We start from the raw sequence: 20,053 nt of genomic DNA, 5'->3' as shown, positions 1-20,053 counted from the left end.
TGACTACGCCTGTCGTGGGAAGAAACACTCCAGACTCAAGCTTCAGTAGAAGAGCACTATTCTCTTCCACCAACTCCGCTGGATCTGGAAAGGGACATTTCCACATGCTGTTAACGCTGCTGCTTCAGCTGGCCTTTGCTGAACGCCCGTGAGCTGGGCAGAGAGCAAGCCTCTCAGGAACACCAATCGTCAGCACCACCCATAGCCACTAAAGGAATGCCCAATACGAACACAGTACTAAGGGAAAGATCTGTGATTCTGCCCTGAGACACATGTCTATTATAATAAACACCTTCCTTTGCCCTGCTTTTCTTTCCAAATGAGTAGGAATAAAATTATCTCAACTCCCTCCAAAAAAAGGTCTTGAAGTCTTGTTCAAATAGCAGCATGAGTTGCCTAGGTGGGTTCAAACATTAACTCTACCTTAACACAATAGAATTGAAATAAACAGAGGAGAAGTTGTTTATTTTCTAAATAAGTCTAAATTTATTCATTACCCTAGTAAAAAAAAAAGGTTGGATTACAAGTGTCTGAACAGTATAAAAGTACAAAACAGGTTCCATAGATTTCTAATACATTAATACAAAGTGCATGACTACATACAGTTCATTTTGCATTACTACTGGGAATGGAAGAGGTGGGAGGGAGCAGGGGAAGCAGCTGGCAGTTGAAACCTAGCAATAAATAAATAAATACAGAAGAGATGATCCGTATCAGAGCACATCCTACCACCAGTACTGCAGCCTTAGGTGTACAGAATTACTGATGCTGAAAACACAAATTCAGATTAAAGCAGGTGTCTGGAAAAACAGCTAGGACTCTTGCTCAAGCCCTTATTAGACATGACCAACCTAGTTAAGCTATTATACAAGCAAGTATCCATTACATCTGCAGTTGAACTCAAGGTCTTTTCCAACCTAAAATTCAGAATCGTAGAATTGTGTTTGGTTGCAGATAAAAGCAAGGCAGGCAGCTTTGTCCTTGCTTCAGAATCTCAGTTTAGGGAAAGCAAAATAAGACCCATGAAATCTGTAAGGCTGTGGTAAGTCAAAGCCCTGTTTCCCCTGATGATTTTTCTCTCGGGAGGTTGGCTTACCCAATGTAAGGGGAGGGGAGAGAGATAAAAAGAAAAAGCTCTGAGGGTAGAGGCTTCTCTTAAAATCTGTGTAAATTCATTCATTTTAAACCTGCATAAATTCATTCACTTAAAACTTGCATGAAACCTCTAAGTTCATTTGCTAAACACTGCCGATTCAGAAAGTGAGATTACATTGAAGTCCAGTCCTAAGCCCTACCCACCACAGTATTATGCCCAAGACTCTCATCACAAAAAGGAAAGCTTGTAGCAATCCATTGTAGAATATCCCAAAGAGTAACGGTAAGAAAGAAATCCACTCCCTACCCCATCCCCCAAAAGAGAAATAAACAAGAAAAGAGAACTAAACAAAAAAGTGTAATTCCCAACTTAAAGAAGTTAAACTTTCCTAAGAGGAACATGAAGCATTTTGCAGCACACTCTTCCAGGAAGCTGCTTCCACCCTACAGGCGAAGTGGAGTTTGAAGGAGTGTCACAAAGGTTTGCACACTAGTTTGTCTGGAAATCCATGTCAGAGATACTATCTTCTGATCACGTATGCAAACAGAGCTGCCTCAAATCAACACAGCACCACTCTTCAGAGAACTTTTCATATTCAGTATTCACAAAAGCATTGATCTGGTAGTTGTTCAAAACAAAGAAGTAAGCAAAAACAAATGCAACAAAACCTGAAACACAGACAAGCACTGTAGGGCAAAAAAAAGTTCCAAAGCATCAATTGAAAATTCAGACCCCAGGCTATGATCACATTTTGTCTTTGGACCAGAATCTTGTTTATTCAGCAAGGGGTTTGGTTCTATACCAGGTTCAAAACCAGCAGGAAGTCTGGTCTATGGTCACATATCAGCTGCTGTGGGCCAACATATACATAGCAGTTACTCAGTTTTGGCCATCATTAAACATAACGTGGACATCAAGATGTTTAGTATATCTATAATCACTAGTCAGTTACTAAAAGAAACTCAGGATGTCTGCCACTGGGTTAAACCAAAGTAGCTTCCCATTTCACTGTCTTCAAGTCATAAGTAAATCTTCCTCCTAAGCTAAGGAGAAGAGAGCTCTCCCACCCCTTCTGAAGAGCATTTTATATTGGAGGCCTTCTCAGTAATTACCACTTTTAGTAGAAATGTCTGCAGTTTACCAGTCTGTGTCACATAAGAGGGATGAAATATCTGTCTTTGTTACATCAGTAGTATAGGGGGAGATCTCCACACCTTTAGAAAATATATATTTATATAAACTAGAGAGGTGGCTTATAGTATTTCTATTTATTAGTTTCTTATTGACTCATACGTCTAAGAATGAAATATTTTCTTGGGGATTTAAAGGAAGTTACCAACTTTAAGAAAACAAATTTAAAAAAGCCTTAGAACCACTGCTTCTTTCAATACAGAAACATAAACTACATATACTTTAATATACAAAGCCCCATCCTCATATTCACTTGTGAAACAGGATTGGGGGAGTAGGGGGGGAGGAAGATTAGACAACCTTGCAGCAGCATTCTGCTTCACTAAGTGTTCCATAGCATCTTAAATATTATGTACAGTCTTTCTGAAAGGATACAAACTGGCTTCAGAGTTTGTGAAATTGTAGTAGTAAAACCAAAAACAGTTCTAGGGAAAAGTCTTTTGGCAGCATAGCAGGTGTCCAAAGTGAACAGTCCCTTTTCTAGTATTTGTTTTTCCAGAGAATAAGAGGATCTGTATAACCTTCTGTAGCTATTCAAGGAAGTCACCACTCCTCTTGGGTGGAGATTGCTGGGGACTGTGGTCCTTCTTGTTCTGGCTTTTCAGTGGCAGATTTTTTATTGCTACAGCAAGGTTTGAAGAGATGAGTGTCTATGAGGACTTCCCCAAAACGCCCTTTGTAAATAATTCCACAGCAGACTTTTTGCCTGAAAGAAATGGCAAGGAGAGAGACAGTTTGCATGTTTAGAATATACAGAATGTATAGAAATGCAACAAAATCAGTTTGACTCAAGAAACTACTTTTCTAAGCCTCCAGCTCAGGAGAGGGAAAAGGCTGCTCTGAAAAAGAAAACAAGCCTGTGCCTAAAGCCACAACAATACTTTGGGGGGATGGGAAAAAAACAAAACCTAAACCTCTATCTGTACAAAACTAATTCCCCTATTTTGCTTCCCAGAGAAGTTTCAGATAAACAACTCTAGGCTGAACTTATCTGGTGTACAATGCACCTGTGAACACTCTTGGAGAGCAGGCAGCAAAGTCACAACAATTTCAGTAAAGCAATTAGCTAAACAAGGGATTACTGTGTCACAACAGGCAATAAAAGATAATAAACTCCTCAGCTCCTGGAAAAATCTTGTGGTTTTCCTCCCACTTCAGTTTTAGCTGTTGTGTGAGTTTGGGTTTTTTCCCCCCCTTTTTTTTCTCTTAAAATGACTACCTTCACAGGTCAAACAAATCAAATGCTATGTTTTGCTGGCAAGTTCAGAGAACTGTTTTACTTAGTAGCACGTTGCATCTACAAAGCACAGGTTTAAGACAAGATGATGACAGTCAGGAATATCATCTGTTACACCTGAAAACATATAAATACTCTCCAAAAACTGTATTAGTATACAGGAAATTGGAGTGAGATAGGGGAAAATGTCTTAAACACATGGCATTTCTTTCCAAAGGCAGACAGATATTGAATAATACTCCGTGACTTAAATTATATCCTCAAAACAAATTAAGTTCCGAAGCAGCAAATTCCTGAAGAAGCAGAATGAAGAATCATGTACATGAAGTGACTTGCTCTCTGCTCAGAGCGCACTTTCTGTTGCTTTTTTTACCTTTTCCAATATGTGAGATCTAAAAAGGAGAAAACTGGTGTTCTGCTGGACCCAGCACTCAGCTCGGTGTCAGAACCATCATCAGACTGGTTGCTGTAACAGGGAGACTGAGCTGGGGAGGCACTTGAAGTGGTGCTGTGGGCATCAGAATCTATAGGGGAAAGAATACAAGCAAGAATCAGGACACGCATCCAACAACAACAAGGTCTTGCAAAGAAGTTCTTTCTAGAGACATCATTTAAGTGTGGGACATAAGCTGAAATTGTCTACACTTTTGAACCAGGGTCCCCACTTCCCCTAACTGCTTCCCCACCTCTGTCTTGTAGCCCACCCTGTCCCTTTTCATACCACCTCCTCCCCAAGCCCTCAGAAGATGTGACATTGTGAGAACAGAGAGAACCCAAATGTGTGAGTACCACTGAATCTAGACAGCCTGGCCAGTTAGCAGTAAGCTACGTAAGGGGAGGTCAGATTTCAATGCCAAAATTTCTTTGGATCCACTTACTGTGCCGTTTGAATTCCTTTTGCAGTTTGCTGATTTGGTTACTCTTTATTCTGCTTCCAGACAGAGTTTTCATTTTCTTTGGTTTCAATGTTGTCTTAAGACTGGGTCCAGCCCTGGCATCTACCACCTAAACCAGAGAAAAAGCATGCATAATACTTCTGCATCATGCCCAGATACTGCCCTAGTCAAGTTAACTGTACTGACACAGCTGAAGGGGTTCAAAATCGATTTAGTTAAACCAAGGCAGCTCTGTGCAACAATACTTATATTTAAGTCTAGTTTGTAGACTAGATGCAAAAAATGCAACAAATCAGTTTAAAAATCACATTCACTTCAACTTCTGCCTTACTCCTATTTCTGACACATTCAGTTTAGTAGACAACAGCTGCTGAAGCCAATATAGGTTCAGTTAAATGTTTGACTTAAAACCAATTCAACTTCTGAATAAAGTTATGGGTACTAATAATTACAGTTCTAGCTCCTATTCCCATCAAGGCTTCCTGAATAAAGATTGTAACCTATACAAAGAATTCTGATCATCTTGCCAGCCTTAGGCCCAAACTGAATTAGATGTATCGAACCAGAACATGTGAATGCAAATAGCTGTGAGATATTAGTCACTGTAATTATCTGACTAAACGTTGCTGATTTATGTGTTGCTTGAGTAAGACACCTTGCTTGTTGAAACTATTTTTAAAGAAAAGCACGGCCAGTTTAGGATAGAGGCCAAACCTGAAATGTTTTGAGTGTCATAAGAGACTCTTGGATAAAGTTATGAGCTTGTGAAAACAAGGAATTACATGGTAAGTCAGTCTGTGCCTCCATCCTGGCTTGCATAATCACCATTTTGCACATAAGCCAAATGAAGACAGAGAAGAGCCACGTAACAGGAAACACTCCAGGAAGGATTTACAGATGCTAAGGCTGGGAAGGGAGAGAGTGTGGGATAAAGAGCAAATCCAAATTCTTGCCAGCATCTCTCCTTTCTATCAAGATAGGCTAAGACAGAGAGAAGTTAGTTTGGGAGTAGAGAAAGAAATTACTAACATGATTCCAGTTTTTTTTTGATCCTGCTGGCAATTTTTTCCATCTTTTCACCAAAAGGACACAGGCATTGCAAATATCTCCTGAGCGGGCCTCATGGAGCCTGGAATAAACAAGAACAAAAACAATCACTTGTTAATAAAAGCATCCCTCTCCACTTGATAACAGCAAGGAGCATCAATATTCGTGGAAGAGAAGGGTTCCCAAGGTCTGTTTTTCAGGCATTACAATTTCACCTGGGATGCTCAAACACGACAGTCTAAAGCCCAGATCTCACTTTCCAAAAACACTGTTAGAAATGAAATGTTTCCAAAGGGGCACTGAAAACACAGAGTCCTGCACCTTCACTTGGTTTTGCTTTTTTTCTTACCAAACTAAACTAGCCATAAAGTTCTCTGGTGGGTTGGTTTGCCTGGAGAAGGAGGGACGAGGAATAATCATACTACTTGAACAAACATTTCAGAACAGACCTCAGAGATCTGACAAAAGCTTATTCAGCTCTTAATTTTGCACAGAGCTCCAAGGATGAGTAACAAATACCACCTAACACACTCCTCCTGCATAAGCGTAGGATAAGATTTCAGAAACAGCAGTCACTGGAATGACAGCAATACTTGCTTCCTTTCATGACCTTTCTTCAGAAATCATCTCTGCTCCTAATCCACAGTGAAAGAAGTAAATGAGATACATTGTAGATTTTTTTTTCAGCTATGTAAATGGGAAGACTTTGAAGCATTTATAGATGAATGGAGCAGACTCAGATAAGCTATTATGTGCTCGGTGTTAAGATTGCATTTTCACCTTGACAAACCAATGTCAGATAGCACAAGACCAGAGCAAGTTTCTTCACTGTAGTTAACAGAAACATTAAATAAAAAGCAATAGATTTTCACACACTGATTCCACTGCCAAGGACAGCAGCCAAAAAATATGATAAGGGAAACTCTCAGCACCAGATTTAAGTACAAAAAGCCATGGTAAATAGAATCATAAAATCAACCAGGTTGGAAGAGACCTCCAAGATCAGCCAGTCCAACTTAGCACCCAGCCCTAACCAATCAACTAGACCATGGCACCAAGTGCCTCATCCAGGCTTTTCTTGAAGACCCCCAGGGATGGTGCCTCCACCACCTCCCTGGGCAGCCCATTCCAATGGGAAATCACTCTCTCTGTGAAGAACTTCTTCCTAACATCCAGCCTATACCTACCCTGGCACAACTTGAGACTCTGTCCCCTTGTTCTATTGCTGGTTACCTGGGAGAAGAGGCCACCCCCCACCTGGCTACAATGCCCCTTCAGGTAGTTGTAGACAGTAATAAGATCACCCCTGAGCCTCCTCTTCTCCAGGCTAAACAGGCCCAGCTCCCTCAGCCTCTCCTCATAGGATTTGTGCTCCAGGCCCCTCACCAGCTTTGTTGCCCTTCTCTGGACATGTTCCAGCACCTCAACATCTTTCTTGAATTGAGGGGCCCAGAACTGGACACAGTACTCAAGGTGTGGTCTGACCAGTGCTGAGTACAGGGGCAGAATAACCTCCCTTGTCCTACTGGCCACACTGTTCCTGATGCAGGCCAGGATGCCATTGTCTCTCTTGGCCACCTGGGCACACTGCTGGCTCATCTTCAGCTTACTGTCTATCAGTACCCCCAGGTCCCTTTCTTCCTGGCTGCTCTCAGCCACTCAGTCCCCAGCCTATAGGGCTGCTTGGGGTTGTTGTGGCCAAAGTGCAGAACCCTGCACTTTGCCTTGTTAAATCTCATCCCATTGGCCTCTGCCCACCCATCCAGCCTGTCCAGGTCCCTCTGCAGGGCTCTCCTACCTTCCAACAGATCAACATCTGCTCCTAGCTTGGTGTCATCTGCAAACTTACTGATGCTGGACTCAATGCCCTCGTCCAGGTCATCAATAAAGATATTGAACAGGACTGGGCCCAGTACTGATCCTTGGGGAACACCACTAGTAATACAAAGCATTACATACAAAGGTGTATGTGGAAAGAGTGTTTCTAGAAAAACATGCAGAGGAAAGGATACATTTCTGAAGATTGCAAAGATTTAGACACAATGTTAAGCACTTGAGACAAGAGCAGCCATACATATACACGTACATATGCTTTTTAATATAATGCATGTAAAACTTCCCCTTGCACCTAAGATTTTGATGAGAGGTAATCCAACAAAACTAGAAAGAAAAGGCAGAAAATGTATAGGCAACACAGACTTTTTCCAGGGGAAACAACTGTATTGAACACTGCAGCAAAACAGGAGAAATTCATACTGGAAAAAAACAATTTACAAGCCACCACGGAAGAATTTGCTTTGCTGTCAATTCAGGGACACAAATTTGTACAGAATTGCAAAGTTCTTAGTATTTCTAAAAAAGTTACATGGTCACAACAGCTGGTACAAAAAAAAAAATCACTGGCAGTTATAGTTTTGCCTACTAATGCTTTCAAGCAGCATTACATGCAGCATTATCTGCTGCATGTAATTACTTGATGTTCACTTTCCAGGAGAATGGGTTTCCAGTGGTAAGTTGCAATAACATATCTATATGCCCTACTTGAACAAAGGCATCAGTACCTGAAACAGTGTAGGCCACAAAAACCCTGCTGGAAGTGCTACATATTTACTCATCAAGTGTTGTCTACAATTCTTGTATGTTCAGAGTCACAGAAAACTTCTACAGACCTGTGCTGTTTACCATCTTGTATGAGACTTTATACCTCTATGGAACAAGTGTCTAATGCACAGTCTGAGAAGGAACTAAATCCCCACAGATGCTGTGAAATGGAAGAGGCACAAGCCTCAGCCTTCACTGTTACATACTATAACTGCTCTTCATCGGCAGCAAGAGCAGGTGAACAACCATGCACAGCAGGAGAGCATCCAGACATCCCTGCTCTGGCCAGGAAAGTTGTGAGGAAGCTGAAGCCAGCCTTTCCCTACCACTCATCTTTGCTAACCTAATCTTCCAGCCTTTAAGAGGGACAACATGTTAGTTCAACACCATGATGTTGACTAAAGGAAGAATCTTACCCAAAACAGTTCTGGAAATCCTTTTCATAGCGTTTGCTGTCGGTGAAACGAGAACTGGAAGACTTAGCTCTGCAAATACAGCAGCCTTCTATACTCCGATACATCTTCGGTTTGTGAAAGCCAAACATCTTTTCCTCCCAGCTGCAGCCTGTAAAAACAAACAGGAACTGGTGTTACTTATCACTGTTAGATACAATATAGGCAAGGCAAAACACTGGGCAAACTAAAAGTACATTATAACACAGCATGGAAATCTGCTGGCTTAGGCCATAGCTTTATCCTGCATTGCCCTGGAAGAGCACCTAGAATGCACTCTCAATAAAAGAAGAAGTTATAAGTAACAACAGCTGTACTACTATTAAGCAATACCCAGCAGGACTCATGACAAGATCGTTTACTGCACAATTCTACTCTAAGGGCACATCCACAACAGCACAACCTAGAGGTATGAATGCAGCTGACTTGGCTAATGAGAGCCCTATGCGTGTGGCAAAACAGTCTGCGGGACAGGCTGTGGGAACCTGCCCGAGCCCCTGGATAAGTCATCGGCAGCTGAGCCTTGGGTCACTGCAACTACTACCTCATCATCACCAGTGTTTGTTGGAATCAGCCCTGCCGAACTTTGTCAGAAGTGAGTAGGAGTCACTTTAAATGAGCTGCCGTCGTACCTCCAGGCTGCTGGGCAGACACACCAGAAAAGCCGCTCTGAAGGCGGCAGGGTGGAGCTCCACCCAGCCCTCAATGGCCATGGCTGCACTGCGGGACCCAGGTGCACTTCTTGATTCTCAGGCCTGAGTGAGCATCCCAGACACATCCCAGCTCCGTGTCACCACGGCCTCAGTTCTCACCCTCCTGCCTGCCTTCCCCGCCCTGCTTTCCATGGGAAGGAAACCTATCTAGAAAAAACGCCAGGGAGGAGGACCCCAGAGCAAATTTCAGCCTGCAACTCCCACATCCCAGCCACAGCCAATGACACTGGAGCAAAAGGTACTCCATTTACAGGGAGGTTGTGTTTTCTTGAACAGCAGCTCTGCAAACTCATTGCTGGCTCAGAAAGCCAAAAGGCACACTGCTCTTGGAGGTCTGCCTATCCTTTCAGTCCATCTGGGCTAGGACTTGCTGAGAGCAGGTAACACAAACAGTGCAAGCATTTACCAGGCAGAAATTGTTAAATATATTTACAAGTGGATTTACTGCACTCACCACAGCAAAGACCCCATCAATACATCTTGTCACCACCACCAAAATGCTTCTCCCCAGGAGCCAGTTACTCCCCCGTGCAGACTCCTCTCATGCACAGTGTGACACTGCATGAGATGCTGTCAGAGCAAAGAGAGCTCCCACAAGCACTTCAAAAACCCAAATCAACAACAGAGGAAAGTTGGTGCTTCCCTGGCGCTGGGCCGGGACACACAGCAAGTCCTCACAAGCCAGAGTATCAGCCTCATAACACAGGCAGGGACTGTTCCAAGGTCTTCTCTTTTAAGTAGATCATGCTGCCAGGTTTGCCTAAACCACCCACTGCAGGGAGTGAGTGGCCACCTCTGCTGCTTATCACACACTAATTACTCAGAGAGGGGACTGGCCACCAGCTGCAGGAAGCTCCATGTGAATAGGCTCCCACTTCTGAGACCTCCTCCTTCTGAAAAAATAAAATTACATGGAATCACACCAGTAACAGGAGATTCCCCCTCTTCCCTTAACAAAAGGCCAACTTGTTATATTCTTGTAGAAGCTAACAGAAAACTACCTCTCTTCTTCACAAATACTACTGAAAGACCCAATAGCTCAGGCAGGACTTGAGGAAAGAGCAGAATTCTCCATCACTTGTGGGCAACTGGATAGTAGGAACATGTTTTTTCACAGAAAGAGTGGTCAAGCATTGCAATGGGCTGCCAGGGAGATGGTTGAGTCACCAATACTGGATGTGTTTAAAAGTCAATTGGATGTGATGCTTGGGGATATGGTTTAGGGTGCACCTTGCAGAATAGGGACATCAGATGGACTTGGTGATCCTGTGGGTCTTTCCCAGCCTGAATGCTTCTGTGAACTCCAGTGAGAGAAAACTCCTCACCACATCTCAGTCCCAAGGACTGTCAAGTTCCAGCAGTAACTTGGGTTACTGGTGAATATATATGGCACTCACCTCCAGGGACATGGTAAGGGACATAATTTTAACATCCTCCAGAGAAACCAGAGAAAATTAAGTTGAAATATTCACTCTGTAGCCCCAAGACTTGCCACATTATTGCAGCAATAAAGTAATTTGGAAAGCAGGTTCAGGTGAGGTTGAAAATACACTTCCACCAAACAGCCATACCTAACATTGTGCTTACTTTACTGACACACGAGGGAAAAAGATCCCATGCCTTTCTGCAGGATCACAGCAAAAGCTAGTGAACCAACAAGGCCTAGACACAGACCTCGGCACAGAGGCAAAAATACATCCTCCCACTTCAGAGGGAAAGATCAGAGCACAGTGGCACTGCAAATAAATGTGCAAGGCTCCACACAAAGTTCCCAGGCTCCTAAGAACAAGAGAAAAGCAAAAGTCTTATCCAGTATTGTTGGGTAGTACTTTTACACTAAATCCATTAAAGAACCCCTATCCAGCTGACAGTGTACATGTTTGCATTTCAGTCTAACAAAAGACCACTTGGTGCCCACTGAGGTTGTGTCTCTTTGAAATTACTATTGCATAAACATGTAGAAAGACAGGAGTCAACTCTCTGAAAACTTGTCTTGGCCAAGCCCCTGGCAGAGCCTGTAGACAGCAAGAGACTCGCACAAGCTGAATGCAAAGGAGATCCTTCAGGGTTAAGAGAGAGACAGAAGGGACAAGTCTTTCCTCCCCTCTACTAGCTCATGCTGTTTGCCACAGGCTTGAAACACTGTATCCTTTCTTCTTTGTGCATGTCTGCAGCACAAGGAGCAAACCTACAGCTAGGCTGTTCCAAGGGTGACCCGTACAAACATCCACCGGTCACCCCAGATGCTGCTAGGCTACTAACACAGTGTTGGCCCCGAGGCCAGGAGCAGCTATAAGAAGTAAAAGAAGTTATCCAGGCAGTGACCTGCTGAATGGAGCTATTGAGAACTATTAGATTCAAAACTACTCTGTCCTACTGTTTCCACATATTTTCAGGGACGCGTAGCAAGTGAATAGAGAGTCAAATCAGGTTAGTATCCCTGGACTATCATGATGAATAAACAACAATGTCTACGCAAACAACTAAGAGCATGCATTTTGTTTCCTAGTTTCCCATGTGCATCTTGAGGACACTGTTTAACAAGCCTCCAGAGTTTCAACAGCATGCTCATGTGAGAATTTTCAACTACTTAACAGCAATTTTAGATTGTGCTTGACTACCCCAATGTTAAGTTTATGGTCTGATGCTTTTATGCAGAAAGTAGAAGACTAACTGCAAACACAAGGTTCATCAGTGCAGCAAAACTTAAGCAGCAAGAGCATCACTACTGCTGCAGAGTACAACGCAGAATTGATACCAACAATGCCATTTACTTTCTAAACGGGTTGCTCCCAGAAATCCTGATGCAGACAAGATAATCTCTGTCACCAGCTGCTATTTATACCACAGTAGAACAAGATGCAAATTCTACAATTAACGTTCTGGCAAAGGCTGGCATCAGACACATATATTCTGAAAATATTTTGGTTTGTATTGTTCCTGCCATTCTCACAGGAGCAGCCTTTCAGCACCATCTTTCAATACAAGGGAAACTAGTGCCATCTGTTTCCCACTTGATGAATTACCATACATCATGCCTGAATGGGGGAAGAGCTAGCAGCAAAACAACGAGTAAAACAGATTTCTCCAACAAATGCATCAAATATAACTGCAGTTATAAATGGTAGGCATCTGTCCAGTTATGTGTTTAATCCTAAACAGTTGCCATTTGACCAGTACAGAATAAATATGCTGTCAAATGGAAATCTTAATGTGTATTTAGAAGTACATTAGACTGTGCCCTTTAAAAGTTTTAACTTGAAAGCTTCACAAGTTAGGTCTCAAATTAGGAAGAGGGAGTTAGACTGCCAGCTACTGTAACACTCGCACCTTAGCTGTTGAAGCTTAACCATTTGTAATCTGGCACAGATAAAAAGATGACAATTAGGAATTAAGTATTTCCCACAGAAGTTCTAAAACATTACACATGGTCATTCCACTGAATTTAAGCACATTATTAATGTTAAATGTGTAAATAAAACATATGACTTTACATCATCAGCTGCACAGACATAAAAAGGGACAGCTCTCCAGCAAAGAAACAGAAATCTTAGTGCTGTGTATTTGTCATTTTGCAGAAATGGAGATTTACCTGCTGTAGTAGAGGGGCAGTATTCCCCCAAGAGAGGTGAAAAGGCTTCCTCCCTGGCCCCTCTGCAGAAGAAGTTGCTATCCCCCAGCATTTTACTTTGAAAGTAAACCACTTGGCTTCAGCAATTTGGACTCCTATCGTTCTGCCCTCTCACTTTTAAAAAAGTACCGTCAAAAATAGAGACCTGCCTTGCAAAAAAACTTTGTGGGAGTCAGGCAGAGAACAGTAAAGCAGGTGGAGAATAATAAAACACACCATCACACCCTGCTTATTAGATTTGTGAAGGGCTAGTACAAAGCAGCATGCTTTGTGCGTGTGAAAATTGGGTTTGTGTTTTCACTACCTGTCAGGACTAGAACTTGGTGCTTATTTAGATCATCAAATTAACTTTGTGAAGAAACCTTAAAAGTAGGCATTGCTTCAGGTGCTCATGAAATTTAAGGTAAGAAAGAACTTCTGAAGTCTTTTGGGTTTTAAAGTAAGAAAAGCCGGGCCACTTTTCATTTGCTTTTCCAGATTCTTTCTGCATTCTTTCTGATCACCCAAGAAGAATGAAAACCCTTTGTAGTAGAAAGCAAGGAATTCCTAGAAGGCAGGCATGTCTCCCTTTGTAACACGATTACCAGGCCATTACCAGGCCAGTCGGAAGAAACATGTTCACCTGCTTCTCGAAAAACTTGAAAGAGAAACATTCCCGGAGGTTAAAAAGACCAGAGAAATGTTCAGCCCAGCTACTTAGTACCTTCCCCTCGCTGACCCTGGATCATTCACCCTTTGTGCAACCCATGAGTGCCAGTACACGGTCAGAGAGGAAGAGAAACCTCGCCAATAATTTTGTTTTCACTTCTGTGTACAAAAGAGCCTTAGCTTAGCCTCCCTGAAGTTAGGCTACAGACAAATATGTTCTAGCCTACAGATGTTGCTGTAGCTGGTTCCTGTCAGTTAAAGTCTCCCAATGCTCATCGTTAGAGCATTTCACTGGAACTAAGAAAGCCAAAACGGTATTTCTTCCCCTTTTTTTAAGGAAAAGAACCAGAGACCTCACCATAGAAAGCATATACGTGCTCTGGCTTCTGCATCTGCAAGTGCATACACCTAGGCACAGGCACATACACGAAAAACGCTTCCAGAGCTGTCTGTGGCGCCAGCAGCTAAGTTGCTTGTCTCACTAATAAATCCTTAGGCCTGTCTCTGCTGAAATAAACTGCAGTAGCTCCCCTGAAAATCAACTGTGGGAGAGAAAATTGTACATCAGAGGAGCTGACCTATACCAAAGGCTCAATGTAAACATACCTCCCCACTACGTTTACATGCCACACAGAAGGAAAACTTGTATTTCAAAGCTAAAGCTGGACCCCAGAACATGGTATTTTAACAAACTAGAATGCTCCAAGAGAGTAAGAGACCAAGTTAATTTGACAAAACTGAAAATGCAGCTTCATTTTACACTGTTAGCTAATCTTATGGCTCAAAACAGTGACTTACTTCCAACAACCATACATAACCTTAGAATAACGTGTACTGTGCATTCTTCTAGAATCCTATGTCCTCAGATTTTCCTTCCACTTCCCTTCCTTTCCTCCACCCAAACAACTTCACTTGGAGGAAAGCTGTACTTGGCCACGAACAGCCCAGGCACATCTGAATAAAACAGCATCCTCTGTGGAGCTGTGTGTAATCACATCTTCAGCGATCATAGAATCAGTCAGGGTTGGAAGGGACCACAAGGATCATCCAGTTCCAACCCCCCCTGCCATGGGTAGGGACACCCTACCCTAGATCAGGCTGTCCAGAGCTCCATCCAGCCTGGCCTTAAGCACCTCCAGGAATGGGGCCTCAACCACCTCCCTGGGCAACCCATTCCATGCTCGCACCACTCTCATGGTGAAGAACTTCCTCCTCATGTCCACTCTGAATCTCTCCACCTCCAGCTTTGCTCCATTCCCCCTAGCCCTGTCACTCCCTGATATCCTGAAAAGTCCTTCCTCTGCGTTTTTGTAGCCCCCTTCAGATCCTGGAAGGCCACAAGAAGGTCACTTCGGAGCCTCCTCTTCCCCAGACTGAACACCCCCAACTCTTCCAGTCTGTCCTCATTGCAGAGCTGCTCCAGCCCTCTGAGCATCCTAGTGACCCTCCTCTGGACACAGTCCAGCACATCCACATCCCTCTTGTAATGGAGTCTCCAGGACTGGATATGGTACTCCAGGTGGGGTCTCACCAGAGAGACCAAATCTTTCCTTTGGTAAAACAAGTAACTCTTGCTGGTAGCTGTCTGCAGCTACTGTTGTGCACCCAGTGAAACAACACACTAGATACAGCTGGCAGTTAACTACATGGCACCTATCAAACTGGCCTTCTTCCTCCCCATTTTGAACCTCGACAGCATCATAGCTGGGATATAAACTGTTCCAAGTGAAGTTTTCAGAAACAGTCAAGTCTCAAAGGAGCACACTTACCTGCTGAACTCCAGCAGAAAGAAATACCTAACCCACTAGACAAAACCTGAAGGGCTAAGCCACTTGAGTGTTCCTCTAAACTGCAGTGTGCTCCAGAAAGGATAGGCCAAAGCATTAAACCAGTAACCAGGAATATTTGTGGGGTGGAGTGTAACAAAATTTAAAACAGCAAACCTGCCCCACCTGCAGACATTCCACCTTCAAACAGGACTTCACCCCCCCACCCCTAGCCTCTGTGGCCTAACTAACACCATGTTCAGGCTGATCAGAAACCCTGAAGGGGAACCCTGGGATGTTCTCAAGCAAGTGCGTGAGTTCAGTCTATGACTGCTAATCTCAATACTCTCACTGCAGCTGTTATGATACTGTTAGCAAACACCTGCTACCGGAAAAGCATCACAGATACTTGAGACCATGATACATTGAACAGTTTGGGGGTTTCTTTCTTCCCTTTTTGTTTTTAAGAGGCAATATACTACTGATTATTTGGCAGAAGAGCTGAAGAAGTGACTTTATTTAAAAAAGGTTAAGTATTATTACCAGTCATTTCATTTCGACTTTGGTCTGTGCACATTCTATAGAAAGGTAAAGGTTTGAGTCATGAAATGGAGTCCCACCCATCCATTCTGCTTAACCACTCAAGTTTTCAAGCCCCAGCTCACTCGGTTCTTTTCTGTCAAAAAAGCAAGTGCTCTAAGAGACGTAATTCTGAAGAAGTTTGGTTATCAAGTAGGACTGTGTGCGTCATTCATGTCATTATCAAAGAGGTACAAAGCATCAGGTGTAAAGAATTAATGCAAAGCAGGAAGTCTGGTGACACAGAGATGTTCAGCATGAGTAAGACAACAAACTGTCAGTTTTAATGCTGTTTATATCTAACATGTGTGAATTTATCATATCTTTTGACATCTACCATAAGAAGTCAGCAATGATTTCTTTTTAAAGGAAAGACTGCAAACACGGCCAATTAGCTCCTCTCTGTGAATTTATGGGTTGGGAGAGAAACAGGGTAGATTTTTTTTCCTAGAGGCTCTGGCACTCAAACCCACCTATTTTCAGTGGGAGCTGGAGGGTGCATGCCTGTGGGTATGCTTTGAAATTCCACAACTTGTTACTTGCTGATCCTCTACCATCGACCACAGATACCAAGAAATCTGCAATCTACCTGGGTGCCAAAAGAAGTCCGGTGTCCAGTGGTGCTAGCAGAAAGCCCTCCAGGTCACCGCCTGCTCCTGTGCTGCAGAGTTTGCACGATCCTCTTTATTATTTAAAAAACAAAAAACCCAAAAACCCAACTGTAGTTTACAGTGAATGTGGCTATGTGCAGAAGGGGGTTTCCAGCAGCACACACCCAGAATACAGCTGAGAGCAACAGACTCACCTTTGGAAGCAAGCACACAGTAGTATTGTGCCAAGGAATCATAACTCCCCTGGTTTGCCTTGTAAAATTACTAAGCTGATGCCTCCATGACTGTCAGCCTACCTCTTCCACTAGCACCAAATTAAAATTCAGTATGAAAAAGCACCGCAGTTAGGTTGTGCTCAAGTTTATTATTCAGTCTCCACCGAAACGACGACGCTGTTGAAATTCTGGGCTCAGTTCTAGACACTGGGCCTCCTCTTCTCTCCCCACCCATAAGTAGAGGTGGTAAAGCCCTACCAAGAAACATGCACTTCAGGCACACGGCAGCAGGTTGACGGGCAGCATCCTGTAGCAGCCACCTACAGAACTACAGTGCTGGGGCAGGGTTACAAACTTTTAAAGCAATTGTAATGGTTATTGAATAATATGGGTCCAAAGGACTGCCCGGCAGCGAACCGAGGATGACAAAGCTCTTTGAAGGATGAACTGCGGCCATTCCTGCCGACGAGGCTGGGGGAGCCGCGGGTCTGGCACAAGTCAGCTCTGCTCGCTGCGTTAAGGAACAACCGAATAAACAACAGGTTTGGCAGGTCCCTTTAAATCGCTTCAGCATCCGGAGACGGTGCACGGGAGGAGACGGCAACTTTTATATCACGAAAGGCAGAGCGCAACTGGGAGGCCTTCCCTGACTCAAAACTTCTAAGGCTTAAAAAAATAGCACTGACAGAAGATGGCTGAGAAGGTTAGAGTCGGGGTCGCGCCGTTCCCGCGGCTCCCAGGACAGGCGCCGTGCAGGAGGCGGCGGCTGTGGCGCGTTCCGATGAACACCGCGTGGCGTGGGGGGAGCGGCGGCCCGGGGCACGGCGGGGCGCCCTACTCCCGACAGTTACAGCCGGCGGGGCGACGGGCTCACTCGCTCGGCGGCTGGGGGCCGCGGCGAGCAGAGGCGCGGGAGCGCCGCGAACAAAGACTCCCCCCGGAGCGGACGACCTACTTTCGCAGGCGGGCAGCTCTGCCGGTCAGGTGGAGCCACCGGAGCACACACGCGGGCAGCCCCAGCCCCTCCTTCCCGGGGCTGCCAGCGCCGAACTTGCCGAAAGGCGAATAAAATTTAAAATAAATTAAAACAGTTCAGGAAGGGGAAGGCGGCGAGCCAGCGAGGAGAGCTCAAAGCGCGGAGGTGGGCGCTATGAGGCGGCCCCCGCGCCGCAAACACCGCCCCACCACGCGGTCTCGGTGCAGCCGCCCCATCCGGCTACGGGGCGGGGGTGAAGCGGCGGGAAGCGGAGGGTCGAACCCCGGCAACTCCGTCGGGCACGCTGACCCCAGCTCCAGTCGGGTGATAGCTGCTTCCCGCCGCCGCCGCCGCCCCCACCCCCCGTCCGCCCGCGCTGGCACCTCATGGCTCGGCCCTGACGTAATTCAAACATGGCAACAGTTGCACTTCAAAGGGCCGTCGCAGACCTCCCAGTAACGCGGGCACGCCGCGGCGGGGGCGACGCGGACCTTTCCGAACCCCAGACCCAGAGGCTACCCTGGGGCACTGAGCGGGTTCCGCCTGTTCGCCAGCGCACGCCAACGCCGTGCGTGCAGCGTGGTACCTAGGGGAACGAGTGTGCATCCAAACTTTCACTAGCCCTCTAAAGTCCTCCAGAACCGGCAGCCAGCCGGTACAAAATATCAGCCCCCGCAGGACATGTTTTACCCCACGGACATCCCACCACACACCTGGGCTGAGCACCGGCACCGCGCAAACGAGCGCTTTCCTCCGGCGCGCCAGGGAGCCGTGGCGCCCGCAGCACATGCGAGCCCTTTGTTTTCCCTTGCAGCCGGGCGCTGCCTACGTGCCGCGCCGGGGGCACGCCGGACGCTCCGCCGCTCCGCTCCGAGCAAACACCACGGAAGCCGGCCAACTCGGGAAACTTGTTGGCGCCGGGCGAAGGCACACGCTGACGGCAACTGGAGCGACTTTTCACTAACGCTGTGCCGCGAGAGCGGCAGGACGCCATCGCCGCCCGCCGCACCGTCCCCACACCGGGCCGGTGGCAGGACGCCCACCGATATGGGGAAGGGTCCACACGGCCCAACACCGCGACCCGTGCGACCGGCAGCACGTGTCACACCAGCCCACAGCAGCACGTTTCCCAGTAAAGGGGCGCGCAGAGACCCCCACGCTCCGCAAATACTACCAATAACTAAAAATCAACTGTCCACTCTCCCCCATGACACACGGGGTGGGGAGAGAGATGGATGGCGGGCACCACTATAGCCTCCTCCCGTCCGCCATCCTACTGGCATTCAAGTTGTGCACGCCGGTGCTACAGGTGTGAGGTGCGAGACTGCGCTCCGTGGAGCGCGCAGGGAGCCGCACCTGCGCCACCCGCTTCCCTCCGCATTGGCAAGGCACAGCCGACGGGGCCACGTTCCCCCTTCTTGGCCCGGCCGGTGGTGCCTGGTAGCCGCGTGGCGAGGCTGGGTAGCTGCGGCCCGTAACCGCCAGGCAGATCGGTTTAACCCAACCCGCTCCGCAACTGGGGACCACTTTCGGAGTTAAATCGTCGGGAACCTGACTGCTCTTCCTCCCGGAGAACTGAAGCTTTAGGCGGGCAATGGCAAAGCTCTCGGGATGGGTCTGTAACAACACGAGAGGCGCTTTGCCCCGCCAGCACCTCCTTTAAACTCCACTAATTGAAAAGGGAAACAGCCGCGCACAAGCACCACGCGTGTCAAACTGTTTGAGGTGGCAAAGTGTTTTCGCTGCGGCACAACCGGAGACACTCTCAGGATTAATCTGGGCTTAAGAGAAACCACTGACTGCTGCTGCCGCAGAAACAAAATCAGTCCAACAAACCCACCCCAGGAACACGCGAAAAAACCGAAACGGAAAGGAACCCCCCACCCGGTTTAAGCCTCCCGCTCCTTTTCGGCTGCACTTTTCTTTCCTCCTCCCCAAGCAGCACTAAAAAGCAGAACTCGCTCACTCACCGCTGTCCTGCGCTCACAAACGTGGGGTACGGTGCCGGTACGGTGCGCGGCCAAGCCCCGCCGCTGCGCGCGCTCCCACCTCGCCGCGCTCTGCCAGCCCGCGCGGGCGCGCGAGGCCACACCCCCCCCGCCCCCGCCTCCTCCCCGCCCCGCCAGAGCCGCCGCTCTGCGCATGCGCCGTTCCCACGGCTCCATTCTGCTGAATCGAGCCTGCCCCGCTCGCAGCGCCCCATTGTCCTTTTAAGGGAGAAAGGCCGCGCGGGAAGGCTGGGAGGAGGAGGAGGGAGGTGCTGCCCATTGTGATGGCGGAGATGACTTCACGCACGCGGCCCGCTGCCCCGCCCCGCCCCCGGTGGGCCGGGCCGGGACCCGGCACCAGCCCCCGCCCAGCGGGGCCGTCCCAGGCACCTGTCTGCCCGGCGGC

The 20,053-nt window shown here is 46.5% G+C and overlaps 1 protein-coding gene across 1 annotated transcript; it reads right to left on the bottom strand.

Annotated features, from left to right (window-relative positions):
• Positions 1-459: 459 nt before the first annotated feature.
• Positions 460-19,724, bottom strand: SINHCAF (SIN3-HDAC complex associated factor). The gene is made up of 6 exons (XM_064154824.1): positions 19,630-19,724; positions 8,485-8,632; positions 5,450-5,549; positions 4,403-4,529; positions 3,898-4,048; positions 460-2,993 (listed from the first exon to the last, which is right to left on the bottom strand). Exons 2-6 carry the CDS (start codon positions 8,610-8,612, stop codon positions 2,831-2,833), a joined length of 669 nt encoding a protein of 222 aa, XP_064010894.1. The 5' UTR covers positions 8,613-8,632; positions 19,630-19,724; the 3' UTR covers positions 460-2,830.
• Positions 19,725-20,053: the final 329 nt, after the last annotated feature.

The sequence above is a fragment of the Pogoniulus pusillus genome, chromosome 15 (genome assembly GCF_015220805.1).
Source record: "Pogoniulus pusillus isolate bPogPus1 chromosome 15, bPogPus1.pri, whole genome shotgun sequence".
Taxonomy (NCBI): domain Eukaryota; kingdom Metazoa; phylum Chordata; class Aves; order Piciformes; family Lybiidae; genus Pogoniulus; species Pogoniulus pusillus.
Note: the sequence above shows the minus strand (reverse complement) of the source record. Positions and strands in the feature narration are given on the sequence as shown.